A 14,519-nucleotide genomic window follows, 5' to 3' on the forward strand; every position below is an offset into this window, starting at 1 on the left:
AAATACTAGTATTTTTGTTCTGAAGTATTTTCCTGAAGTCTGAATCCAAACATATTTTTTCCAGTGCATATCCTTATTGTTTTTCCCCATTTGGTGGAAATGTGCTAGATAACGTGGGAGAGGGGAGAGTCTGGGGCAAAGTAGTACTGACATAATCTCTACATGGGGGCAAGCAAGGTGGGACAGCTACAACTGGCAGGTGCATTCTGTGGAAATGTGAGATACATTCTTAGAGCATCCTTATCAGCAACCAGTGTTGCTGCCTTAAAATGAACTTGGGGAATCTCTCCCTGCTCACCCTTAGGATCATTGCCTAAAAGACCCACTCTTCTTCCTTAACATCTAGACTGATGTAGAGTTTTGAAGAATACAAAAGTTGGCACACTGTGTTTTATTTTGCTTTGCCTTAATAAAAAAGATTTACATGACTTTTGGTTTCATAGTATGAAGACTGACAGCCCTACCTCTGACTAGACATTTTTGGTCAGGGAACATAGACATTAGCAGAAATCTGTATACTCCTGAGTGCTCATTACCATATATCTACACTTACAATATATCTCATCCACATCTTAACTACTTTTATGCTTCCTTATACTCCTGGTTAACTGTAGTTGTGCTGAATTACTCTTTGTTAAATTTACCCCAGAAAAGACTCAGACTGATTTTGCACTAGGCTTGTTCTGGGTGGAGAGCCCTTTTGCTCCTGGCACTTCTATCCATTTTCATACAAGCTGCTATGGAGCTGCAAGTTGGTGCGCTGCTTTCCCTCAGCAAGCAAGATCCTCTTACAAGTGGTTTCTGTTTTCCATAGGAGAGCAGCGCGCCAACTTGCAGCTCTGTAGCAGCTTGTGCAAAAATGTAGAGAAGCGCCAGGGGCAAAAGGGCTTTTCACCCGGAACAAGCCCTAGTGCGAAACTGGCATCAATGACACCTTGCCCTGTGTTTATCTTTGAAATGAATGGGTTCTCCACCCCCATGTTGAGTCTATCTGGAGTCAGTCTCAAAATGAGAAACTAAAAAACTTTTAGAGTAACTTATTCAGGTATTACTGTTACATCTTTCTACAGAATGATGACAACATGGAAGCTGATACTAATATGAAACCTGAGTAAGATATCTGCTAGGTCATAACTTCTATAATCTCATAAGGTTTTTTCTTTTGTTTCAGGGATCTCTCAAGGAGAAGACAGTTGAGAATCTTGCAAAGTATGTGGTGAAAGATGTGAGTATGCAGATAGTTTTAATGAAGGTGCCACTCTGCCACTTAAAATTACCACTAAATCCATTCCTGATCCCAACACTTCTGATTCTGATATTATTGGGAGTGGTAATGGGCATCAGGAATCCTACTGAGGAGGTAGTAATGGATAGGAAAGAGTGAGTGATCCCTAGTTGCTTAATAGCACACCTGCCCTTCAAACTTGAAAGGGCTATTTTCAGTGGAGATGGCAGGTATATCCCCACTGAAAATAATAGCCCTTTGAGGAAAAGCATGACTCCAACTAACAGGGAGGACTGTAAATAAAGTAGACCTGGAGCCAGAAACCTGATTTACTGACTGTTATTTCCTATAGGAACTTGGTGTGGCCTTTGAACTCTGAATCCAGGCCTTCTTTGCATAGGAAAATGTCCATAATGGCCCTGGGCAGCTTATAACCCGCAGGGAGCTCTGGAGCCTATTGCACTCTGCTGGCATCCCTAGGGTCTTTTCCAGGCCAGTCCCTTTAAGATTGCCCTGTGGAACAGTGGGAGAATGGGGAGTGGGTTGCAGCTGTGTCTAGTAGCTCTCAATCCTATGAGGCTTCACAAGGGAATCCCATGGTGGTAGACAAGCCTGGTAGGTGCAGCTTCGGTCTATCCACAGTTCAGTCTATCCACATTATTATTAATGTGGCTAGAAGGCCATTGGCAGTATTGGATCACTACCCTGGACCCCTGATAGGATTTTAAATGGTCCAAAGACTGGTTGCAATGTAGAAGTGGGCTCTTACCTGTCAGGTAATGGACTTTAGGTTGGTGGGTGGTAAACCTGGCCTTTAGAGTCTGAAGGCCAGCCAGATCTACTTTCAATAGGAAATCTGCATGGGTGAGTCAGGGAAGGGCATCTTTATTGATCTTCTTCGTGGTCTCTGTGCATTCACACATATGGGTAATCCGCAGGATTGGCCCCGACCTCGGAGAGTTCAAAGCAATCTTGATCGTAGATCTGGCGCGCCTCCCGCTTGTCCTGGGAGGAGTCAGCTACTGCGCATGCCTGGAGAAGGGGGAGGTGCTTAGCCACTCAGTTTCTTCCTTACCGCCGACCGGATCGCACCTTCCTCGTTGATCTCCAACTTCTTCATTGCAATCTCTACAACTACCTTCTCTTCAACCTCAACTCTTCATCTTCTACTTCTACCTGGTATCGTATAAAAAAAAAAAAAAAAAAAAAAGGCCTTTTCTTACTATCTCTTCGGGACTTTTCCCCTCCCCCCCCCCCCTCCCCGGGCGGATGGAAGGAAGGGACAAGATAATCTTTAAACGCTGCACCAGCTGCTCATCCAAAATCCCCTCATCCGACGGTCACTCTCTGTGCTTGTTCTGCCTTGGAGAGGCCCACCGTCCAGACTCCTGCGTGCACTGCAGCCAATTTGGCAAACAGGCCCGCAAGAACCGCGCCGCGAGACTCAGGAGCCACCTCATGGAAACCACACTCCGACCGGCCATGCCGCATGGCGGACAAAAACAACCCGCGCCATCTTCCCCACACCTCGTGGGAGAGACGCAGTCGGCAGCTTCCGTGGCACAGAGTCCCAGTAAGCCTAAGACCGGCAAGCACTCCAAGAAGTCGGACGACCCCAAGAAGCGCCGCCGTTCCGATTCCGCCCACTCGGACCCGACGGGTAGCGTGAGCTCCAAGAAGCACAAGACCCGACCTCTCGACTCGGTCTCGAACCCGACCACCAAGCCGAAGACCCCGAACCCGAGCGCCACTGCCTCCGGATCGCTGCCGAAGACTCCGACATCGAAGTCGACAGCAACACCATCAATCACTCCATTGGAAATCATCCGCATTTCATCCAAGTCACCGTCCATTCCGAATTCCCCACCAGACCAACTGCTGGATACGCACTCTACCGCATCCGTTGGGATCCTCGACCCATCTAAATTCATAGATCTCTCGCACCCTGTAGACGCCCACGCGCTCACCAGAGAACCCTCGACCCCGAGAGTCCTCCCGACCAGACCGCGGTCTCGCAGTCGCAGACGCACCAGATCCCGCAGTCGCCGGCACACCAGGTCGCGCAGTCGCCGTCACACCAGGTCTCGCAGCCGCCGCCGCACCAGGTCCCGCAGTCGCCGCCGCACCAGGTCCCGCAGCCGCCGTCGCTCCCGCAGCCACCGCAGGGGGAGACACTACTACTACTCTCCATCGAGATCCAGGTCTCCATCCCCACGGAACCGAAGACGGCACCGACGATCACCATCCTACGATCGACATTACCACAGCTACCAAGAGTCTCCTCGCGACCGAGATCGCTCACACAGACTCCATTCCGCATCGGTCGAACCGCTTCACCATGACGACCTTACGAATCTCGGCGCCGAACCGAAACTCCCGCCGCCACTCGAGTCCTTACACACGGCTCCCAAGACAACGCCCCAGCCCGACCTGCACCAGGGAACCGACGACGGATCCGAGGAGGAACTCTCCGACTCCGACCACTCTTCGGGTTCGGACCTACAATCCCCAGAATCCGACATAGCCAAGCCAGCAGACCTATCGCCGTCCGAGGGCCCGAAATCCTACCTCGACCTCGTGGCAAACATGGCAAGTTCGCTGAACCTGAAGCTCAATACGGACGCCCCCAGAGTCTCGGACGTCGTATTCGATCTGGTGCATGCGGATCTTCCATCCAGCTCATCTCTTCCCATGCTCCCCGTCCTCCTAGAAACACTCAGAGAAGCATGGGACAAACCGGCATCAGTACCGCCGACATCCAAGAAGGTCGAAGCCCTCTACAAGATACATGCACCTGAATCCAAGTTCCTATTCACTCACCCGGCTCCGAACTCGATCATCGTGCATTCGTCTTCGAAATCGAAGCAGACTAGGCACCCGGTACCACCAGAACGAGAGGGCAAGAAACTCGACACGATCGGGAGAAAGATCTACGCCCTCACTACAGCCACAACCAAAATCCTCAACTACATGGCATGCTTTTCCGCATACACCCACAACCTGACCACTTCCCTCGGCGCACTGGTACCATCCCTACCCGAGGCGTCCCAGAAGTCAGCCGCCACTACCCTGCAAGAGATCGCCAGAGTGAGCAAACAGCAAATCAACACTGCACGGCACGCTGCACAGTGTTCTTCCAAAACCTTGGCCTCAGCCATAGCACTCCGTAGACACGCGTGGCTCAGATCCTCCTCCCTCCAACCAGACATCAAATACAAGGTGGAAGACCTGCCCTTTGATGGCCTCGGCCTGTTCAGCTCATCTACAGATGACATCCTCACGTCAGTAGACGATGGCAGGAAGAGGGCGAAACGTCTGGGAGTTTCCCAACCTCTGACACAATCCAACCGACAAAGGAACTGGAGGTCCAGCCAATACAAAGGGGCCAGATCCCCACGACAACAGGATTCATGGAAGCGCAAACCACCACAGTCCAAGCCTTCCTTTCAGCACAGACGCCAAACAACCAAGAAACCTCCAACCACATCCAAACCATCTCTCTGACCTCCCTGCCCCGAGCCGTCCAGTCCCCCTTCATCAGCCAAACCCATCAACACGACTACAACCGTTCTACACTGCCTGGAGGACCATAACATCAGACGCCTGGGTCCTCACCATCATTCAAAGAGGCTACCTGATAGAGTTTACATCCACTCCAAGGCACCACCGATTCCTCACCACACCCCCGTCCGCACCCCTGCAGACAGAAATTGCGTCTCTGCTGGACAAGGGCGCGATAGAACCAGTCCCACCCCAATACCATCGCACCGGCTTCTACTCCCGGTACTTCCTGGTACCAAAAAGGGACGGAGGACTCCGACCCATCCTCGACCTCCGCAAACTCAACCTACACATAATCTACAAGAAATTCCGTATGGTCACGCTTCAGGCAATCCTTCCGCTCATCCCAGAACGAGCATGGATGGCGTCCATAGACCTCCAGGATGCCTACTTCCACATAACAATCAATCATCATCACAGAAGATTCCTAAGGTTCGCCGTAGGGAGGCAGCACTTCCAGTTCTGCTCCCTCCCCTTCGGCCTCTCCACAGCACCAAGGGTCTTCACCAAGTGCATGGCAGTAGTAGCAGCCACATTACGCCAGCAACAGATATCAATCTTCCCGTACATAGACGACTGGCTGATCGTCGCCCATTCCAGGGAGCAACTACAACTGGACGTCTCGACCACCCTCTCCACCCTGGCCACCCTAGGCCTCCGAGTCAACCTCTCAAAATCCAAACTAATCCCTACCCAGAGGATTCAGTTCATAGGGGCGGACATCTCCACGCTCTCGCAAACGGCTTCCCTACCTCAGGACAGAGCACTCGCCATACTGTCAATGGCCAACACTATCATCGCCCAGCGCTCCCAAACAGCGCTCACCTTCCAAAGAATGCTAGGCCTCATGGCAGCAACCACAGCAGTTCTGCGGTTTGCGAAGCTGCACATGCGCCCCCTTCAAATGTGGTTCGTAAGGACTTTTCGCCCCCACACACAACATCAATCCACACTACTCACCCTCCCACCGCACATTGTGCCATCCCTCAAATGGTGGACCAAGCAACATCACCTCTTCAAGGGCATGCCATTCAAACAGACACCGCCCTCGGTGATCGTAACCACAGATGCATCCAAGTGGGGATGGGGAGCCCACTTAGAGGACCTCACGGTGCAGGGCCAATGGACAGACTACGAACGCTCTCTCCACATAAATTGCCTGGAGCTCATCGCAGTGCACAAGGCCCTGCGGTCTTTCCTCCCGTCGCTAAAGAACCAGCACGTCCAGGTCACCTCCGACAACATCGCCACAGTCTTTTACATCAACAGGCAGGGCGGCACCGCCTCCGTCAGACTCTGCAGGAGAGCCCTCGCACTGTGGCATTGGAGCATAAGCCAGGGCATCTTCCTCACGGCCGTGCACCTACCAGGGACCGACAACACCCAGGCAGACGCCCTGAGTCGCCACTCGACCAACAACCACGAGTGGTCCATCAACAGTCGATACATCCGACAGATCTTCAACGTCTTCGGACAACCGAAGATAGATGTATTTGCTTCACCATCAAATGCCCAATGCACCCGCTTCTACATGAGAGGTCCCCCATCCCACCTCTCCAGGGGGGATGCCTTCCTACAAACTTGGAACGGAACACTGCACTACCTCTTTCCCCCCATCCCACTTATCACCAGAGTTCTACAGAAGATTCAGGTAGACCACACAAACTGCATCCTCATAACTCCATGGTGGCCGCGCCAACCCTGGTTTACGACCGTGCTGCTCCTGTCCAACAATACCTTCGTCCAGCTCCCTCAAACACGGGATCTCCTCTCCCAACAGGACGGCAGGGTCCTTCACCACAACCCGGCGTCACTCAAGCTAACAGCCTGGAGAATCAATTTCTAGATTTCCCCCCAGAGGTCCGTCACGTCCTAGTGAATTCCAGAAAACCATCTACTAGGAAATCCTATCTACTTAAGTGGAAACGCTTCTCACACTATGCCTCACAACACAACTTCGACCCCAACTATGCCACCATACCTCAGGTACTAACTTACACCTTAACGCTCTCTAGAGCGGGTCTGTCGTATTCCTCCCTGAAGGTACATCTGGCAGCCATCTCTGCTTTCCACCCCCGCATCGATGGCACAACGGTTTTTTCTCACCATGCGACTAGAGCCTTCCTCAAGGGCATCATTCGCCTTCACCCACCAATCAAACAAGTTCTACCCACCTGGAGCCTATCTCTAGTCCTGAGCCAACTCATGAAACCGCCCTTCGAACCCATGGCTTCCATTCCACTGCACCTGCTGTCATGGAAGACGGCATTACTTACGGCCCTCACCACAGGTAAGAGGGCCAGTGACATCTGCGCATTCAGAGCAGACCCACCGTATACGACATTTCATAACAGTACGGTGGTCCTCCGACCTGACCCGACCTTTCTTCCCAAGGTCGTCTCTCCCTTCCATCTGGGAAGACAGTCCATTATACCAGCCTTCTTCCAGCACCCCGCGGACGCGGGACAAAGGGCACTCCACAACTTGGATGCACGGAGAGCCCTAGCCTTCTACATAGATAGAACCCGCCAAATCCGTAAAGACCCCAGACTCTTTATCACTTACGCTACCCATAATCAGGGCAGCAGAATATCTACCCAGAGACTCTCCAAATGGATTGTTGCTGCCATCGAACTCGCCTACCAGCTGGCAAAACAACCAATCCCTCAACATATACGAGCCCACTCAACCAGAGCCGTGGCCACCTCGTCCGCCTTCATGAAAGGCATACCTATAGAGGACATCTGCGCCGCAGCCGTCTGGTCCTCTACATCTACCTTCGCCTCGCACTACGCCCTCGACGTTCGTGCCCGGCGAGACGCCTCCTTCGGACAAGCGGTGCTACGATCGATCTTCGACTAACCACCGTGAGTAACACTATCATTATGTTACACTCTAATCCTACCTTTTCTTACAGATCCAGCACCCACCTCCGAAGAAATGGCTCGCTAATCACCCATATGTGTGAATGCACAGAGACCACGAAGAAGATGGACAGGTTTCTTACCTGTAACTGGTGATCTTCGAGTGGTCATCTGTGCAATCACACAGACCCACCCAGCCTTCCCCGCTGCTGGAAGTTAGTTAGCACAGTTATTTCCACCTACCCGGCGGCGGGAAGAAACTGAGTGGCTAAGCACCTCCCCCTTCTCCAGGCATGCGCAGTAGCTGACTCCTCCCAGGACAAGCGGGAGGCGCGCCAGATCTACGATCAAGATTGCTTTGAACTCTCCGAGGTCGGGGCCAATCCTGCGGATTACCCATATGTGTGATTGCACAGATGACCACTCGAAGATCACCAGTTACAGGTAAGAAACCTGTCCTTAAATGTTAGAAGTATTGTTCTCATATTTCTGAAACAACTTTCCTATATGATAACAATGTTCCTGGTATTTAACAAGAAGCATGCCCATCCTGATACAGTATTAAAACAATAGCGTTGCTAGTGAACAGCTATAGTGCTATATATTCATGTTGCTCTGGGCTATGACATTTCGTTGCATGGTTGAGACATGCAGCAATTCAAGCAGCATATTAATCATGCTACAGTCATAACTTGACATTATTCAAAATAGCAGGATACACATTGCTATCTCAACTGGGAAATCTGAAAGGCTCCCAAAGGTAAGAGAACCTTTCTAATTCTACTGGTTGATTGATGATTCGGTTTTATTTGAATCTTTGTCTTTGTAGGGGAAGCTGCCTCTGCTCTTGAGCCGTATGAATGAGGTGGGAAAAGTGTTCCTTGCCACCAACAGTGATTATAAATACACTGATGTAAGTGTTTATAGAATTTGGCATCTGCTTTTAACCTCCCCTCCCCCACCAAGATTTCCAAACACAGTTTTCCATAATGTATGTATCTGACAGGGGGCTGTGATTCATGAAAGCGCATATCAAAATGAATTTTATTAGTTTTTAAGATGCCACTGCACTTAGTTTTATTTTGGTTCCTTTTTCCCTGTGGGACTAAAATTCTTTGGTTAACATTACAGTAGGAGTAATACAGGGTGTTGATATATCATTTTAGCACACATCGAGGCTGTTCTACATTTTCCTATTTATTTAAAGTCTGCTATAAAATTATTGCTCAAATTTAATTGATGTGGTGATTGCTCTGTTCAAAAAGTGTTGTTCTGTCTATATAACATGGTGAAATTTAAGAAATCCATTTGTATAGCTGTAAATATCTGAAATATAAAATACTATCTTTAATTTACCTTTCAGAAAATAATGACTTACCTGTTTGATTTTCCACATGGACCAAAGGTGGGTGATAAGAATTGTCAATTAGTACTCTTTTAATAATATTTAATAGTCCTGTTTGGGTCTTAAAGCCAATAAGCCGTTCAACTAAAAAATGACAGCAATCTAATTAAAAAGTTATTGTTGTTCAAAGTTCATTAACAACAAATGACATTTAATTGAATTAGCTATATATTTGCTCACATCTAATGTTACATTAAAATCCAGGTCCGCTAACAAAGTTATTAAATGATAATTAGAATAGCTAACAGGCTTCTTATTCAAATGGGGAGCCAGAAATTTTCTTCTCAGATCTGAATAAATTACACAGAAAAAAGAAGAAATGCTCAATAGTTTCTACCAGTGTTCCTTCTAAGTTATGGAGTCTTGTGAGCAGAAATTCTACTTTGTGAGCTATTAGCATTAAAACTGTGAGCTACTAGCATTACAGTTGTGAACTGCTGCATACATTAATTTGCTCTGGGGCCGTTTTTCGTGAGCTAAGACAAAAATGTGTGAGCCAAAGGCCAAAAAAACTGTAAGCTAGCTCAGTTTAAAGGGAACACTGGTTTCTACCAAAGAAGGCCTGTCACAAGTACAAACTCTAGATTCCCTTTCTTGGCCTGTAAATTGTCCATGTAAGGCAGCAAGTGGAAGTGAATTAGTTCTTGCAAGAAAAAAATATCTTATAGCATGGTATTATAATACTGTAGAAATAATATGGTAAGAGTTATTGATTAATTCAAGTAGGTAGCCTTGTTGGTCTGAAACAACGTAACAAAGTTAGAGTCCAAAGCCACCTTTAAGATGAAAAAAGTTTTATTCAGAGTGTAAGCTTTCTTGTGCAGGCACACATCCTCAGACAAATAGGAGCTAAACTCAACAGTCCATATATATAAGGCGGAGGTTGAACAGCAGCTGTCCAGTTTGGATAAGATAGACACTAAGATGCATGAATCCCTCTGATTAGATGGCACTCAGATCTCAGGAATTCTTATATCTTCTTAGTGGTATCTGTGCTTCACACTCATGGGATGAAGCGCCAGCGCCAATCAGTAACTCCAAAATCCGGGATTTTTCACTGCCCGACCCCAGTAGACATGTGCGACAGCCCCAGTGCGTATGCCCACCCGGTGGGCGCGAATATTCTGCCAGTTCCTTCTTTACCTCCGCGTCTGATAGACTTGTTTTTCGTCACTCTGGTTGGTAGTTATTTCCCTTTTCCTTCTCCAGGTTTCTCTTAGTTTTTTCTTTGTTTTCTTCGTTCCTAAATATATATATATGTGTGTGTGTGTATATATATATATGTATATATGTATATATATATATGTATATATGTATGTGTATATATATATATATATATATATATATATATATATATATGTGTGTGTGTGTGTGTGTATATATATATATAATATTAGTTAGTTTCAACCCTTCGGGGGGTTTTCCCCTGCCCTTCTCCTGCCATCCCTGTCTATTGAAAATCGTTGGGTGGTTTTCAAGCGGTGCCTTAAGTATGGGAGCAAGATCCTTCCTCCGGACGAACATTCTCTTTGTCTGCTGTGCCTTGGGGAAGGTCATCGGGTGGAATCCTGTCATCACTGCTCGAAATTTTCCAAGCAGACGAGGAAAAACCGAGCGGCAAGACTTTCGGCGGCGCTGGTAAAATCGGCTCTCGCACCGCAGATGTCGACATCAGCGTTGACCAGCATTTCGATGGCCACCCCGGCATCGATATCGGTTCCGGTCTCATTGTCGAGCCAACCGACCCAACCATTCCAATGAGCCGACCGCCCCCACAAGTGTGCAGGCTCAGCATCCCAGTCCAATCTCTCCTTCTGAAGATTTCAAGTCCTATGGGGAGCTCATTAAAAGAATGGCACATTCCTTATATTTGCCTGTAGTCCAGCCTCAACTGGTCATTGATGACACAGTCTTTGACATTATGCAGAAGGACACTTCGACAGTGGTAGCCCTTCCCATCACTAAGGTCATCTTGCAAGCCATCAAAGATTCTTGGTCCAAGCCTGCCTCAACCCCTATCTCGTCCAAGCGTATGGATCACATGTATAGGATCCAGGAACACGGTGCAGAGTTTCTCTTTAACCATCCATGCCCCAACTCTGTAGTAGTGTCGTCCTTGTCCCACACCTCACCTCCAGATAAAGAGGGGAAGAGGATTGATACTTTTGGCAGGTGCTTTTATTCTGCAGGCACTCTTGGTATCAAAATTTCTAATTATTTTGCCTGCATGGCGAGATACCAGTATTCCCTCTGGGAACAGCTCTCACCACTCCTAGCTTCTCTGCCTGAGGATAAGCGCACGTTGGCCAAAAAGGCCCAGAGGGAGGGAATGCTCCTGGCAAAACAACAGCTGCAGGCTTCAAAACATATGGTGGACACTGCAGCTAAGATGCTTACCTCAGCCATTACGTTGCATCGTCATTCTTGGCTTTGGGCCACCGCTCTACAGTTCGACACAAGCTCCTGGGTCGAGGATCTCCCTTTTGAAGGTGAGGGTCTCTTCAGCTCTAGTACGGATGCAGTCCTACAAGAAATGGACAAGAACATTAAGACGTCTCGTAATCTGGGAGTACCTTCATCTTCCTCTCACCCTGGCAAGTCTCGTCCATGGTACAAGCAATGGCCTAAGAAGCCGTACCACACCAGATCCCCTGAGAGTTCGTGGAAGCTGCATATGGGACAGCATGAGGCTAATAATTCCTTTGCTGCAGGAGGGAAAACCAAGTTTTCTTCTTTTTCCTCTCACATGGGAAAGTCTAAGACTGGCAGGAATCCCAAGCAGGGTCTTTGACTTTGGCTTCACCCCTTCTTCCCCCCCCCCCTCCTCTGGGCCCACCCACCTCTACAGATTTCTGCAAGCATGGCGGCAGATCACCACCGACAAGTGGGTATTGTCCATCATACAGGAGGGTTATGTGATAGAATTTGTTCAGCCCCCTTCTTATCCCAGATTGGTGATCACACATCCTACAGCGGTTTTACTGGAGGAAGTTCAAAATCTGCTTAGCAAGCGAGCAATAGAACCTGTCCCCAATCATCTCAAGGGTTCTACCCCAGGTACTTCACGGTTCCCGTGTGGGATGGTGGTCTTCGTCCAGTCATGGATCTGAGGGGACTGAACAAATTCATCGCTTATCAGAAGTTCAGAATGCTGACTCTACAAAGCATTCTTCCACTCATCAAGAAGGGAGATTGGATGGCTACCCTGGACTTGAAGGATGCCTGTTTCCACATCAGCATCCTCCCCAGTCACAGGAGGTTTCTTCGGTTTGCCATTGGGACGCACCATTTTCAATACCAGGTGCTCTCTTTTGGGCTCTCTACAGCCCCCAGGGTCTTCACAAAGACCATGGTTGTTGTGGTGGCTTACCTTCGTCTCCAAGGTATCATCCTTTTCCCCTACATAGACGATTGGTTGGTGGTTGCTGGGTCCGCAGCTTCTCTCAGAGCGCATCTGCAAGTGATTCTCAGCCTTTTGAGTGCACTAGGACTTCTGGTGAATGAGAAGAAGTCTCACTTGATCCCAGTACAAAGAGTTCAGTTTATAGGAGCGATTTTGGACACCAACCAGCACCTAGTGTTTCTTCCAGATTCCCGAGCGTTGGATATTATCTCCCTGGTTCAACTCTTTCAGGCAGTGAGATGCGCTTCTGTTCTGCAGATCCAACATCTCTTGGGCCTCATGGCGGCTACTACCAATGTTCTGCGCTTTGCGAGGCTGAGGATGTGAATCCTTCAACTCTGGTTCATCAGGAATTACAATCCAGTGAGAGACCTCCCGTCCAAGATTCTGCAGGTTCCTTCGCTGGAACTTCACTCCCTGGATTGGTGGAGGATGAAGTCCAATCTTTGCGGAGGAGCTCCATCTCATCTCTCCCTCCCCTCGCTCATGATAACAATGGATGCCTCGCTGTGGGGATGGGGAATGCACCTCGGAGATCTCTGCATAGGCGGCCCATGGCCCCCGCCAGTGGCTCACCATCGTATCAATTTCTTAGAGCTCATGGCAGTCTTATCTGGCCTTGCGGTCGTTTCTACCCCTAATCTACTGTCAGACTGTAGCTGTGATGTCAGTCAACACGACAACTGTCAATTATATAAAGCAAGGGGGGACTGTGTCCAGAAGGCTGTGTGCATTGGCGATGCAGCTTTGGGAGACCTGCATAGCTTCTCAGACCTTCATTGTAGCCACCCACCTGCCCGGGGAGCTCAGGATTCCCTGAGCAGGGGAGACGTCTCCCATCACGAATGGGAGATGAACTGGAGATACCTCAAACCTCTGTTCCAGGAGTGGGGTCATCCCAGAATAGACGTCTTTGCCACGGCAAACAATCAGAAGTGCGAACAATTCTGGTCCAGAGGAGGGACGGACCCAAGGTCCCTAGGGGACGGTCTTCTACTTCTGTGGGCGGGCAAGTTCCTATACCTGTTTCCACCATTGCCTCTTCTCACCAGAGTGCTTCACAAATTGGCCCAGGAGCGTCCAGAGTGCATCCTAGTTGCTCCGTGGTGGCCTCAACAGACTTGGTTTCCTGTCCTCCTAGCCATGGCAGGGGGTTGTCACCACAAGTTTCTGTCGGAACCAGACCTCCTTTTGGCTCAAGGCGGTCGCCTGTTTCACCACGATGTCCCTCACCTCAGATTGACGGCTTGGAGGGTCAGCTTCTAGAATTCTCTGACAGAGTGCAACATGTCATGTTGAACAGTAGAAAGCTGGCAACTCGCCACTCCTATGTCTTAAGTTCCTGTCCTTTTTGCAGGACAAGGGTATTAATTCACGTTCTGCTGGTCTGGAGTTTGTGTTTGAGTTTTTACTATCTCTTGTTGATGCTGGATTTAATCATTCCTCGATTTGAGTATATCTGGCTGCCATCTTGGCTCATCACGACCCTGTGGATGGCACACCAGCATACAAAACATTTTTTGAAGGGTCTTCTGCTGCTTCACCTGCCGTCTAAGGTTTTTCCTCCTGCTTGGGATCTGACGCTGATTCTTGACAGACTCTCGAGGCAGCCCTTTGAACCCTTGGCTACCTGCCCACTGCATCTTCTTAGTGGCCATCACTACGGCCAGGAGGGCAGGTGAGCTAGTGGCTCTGCGGTGTGATGCTCCATACATTTCTTTTCAAGACGATGGGGTGTGCTTGGCCCTGGACATCTCGTTCCTCCCTAAGGTGGTGTCTAGTTTCCACCTCAATTTGGAAGTGTTTTTGCCTACTTTTTACCCTTCTTCTTCTGTAGAAGAAAGACGTCTGCACGCCTTGGATGTTGTTGTTGTTTTTTGTGCATCACACCAAGCCATTTAGGAAGGATCCCAATTTATTTGTCTCCTATGTGGCCCCTAGGTTGGGTTTCAAGATCTCTGCACAGAGGCTTTCTGTGCAGCCATTAAAATCTGCTACCTGTTGGCTAAGCGTCCCTTGCCAGGGCTGCTCCGTGCGCATTCCACTAGGGCTTTGGCTGCG

At 49.1% G+C, this 14,519-nt stretch overlaps 1 protein-coding gene across 8 annotated transcripts in view; it reads left to right on the top strand.

Moving 5' to 3' along the window:
- NT5C2 (5'-nucleotidase, cytosolic II) overlaps nucleotides 1-14,519 on the top strand; it is a 122,270-nt gene that overhangs the window by 84,043 nt on the left and 23,708 nt on the right. For all 8 annotated transcript variants that reach the window (XM_060241739.1, XM_060241747.1, XM_060241741.1 and 5 more), the window contains 3 exons: nucleotides 1,172-1,225; nucleotides 8,480-8,563; nucleotides 9,014-9,055. In XM_060241739.1, the coding sequence (XP_060097722.1) occupies nucleotides 1,172-1,225; nucleotides 8,480-8,563; nucleotides 9,014-9,055 (180 nt within the window). The remainder of the gene's footprint in view (nucleotides 1-1,171; nucleotides 1,226-8,479; nucleotides 8,564-9,013; nucleotides 9,056-14,519) is intronic.

Source organism: Heteronotia binoei, chromosome 6 (assembly GCF_032191835.1).
Source record: "Heteronotia binoei isolate CCM8104 ecotype False Entrance Well chromosome 6, APGP_CSIRO_Hbin_v1, whole genome shotgun sequence".
NCBI classification, from domain to species: Eukaryota; Metazoa; Chordata; class Lepidosauria; order Squamata; family Gekkonidae; genus Heteronotia; species Heteronotia binoei.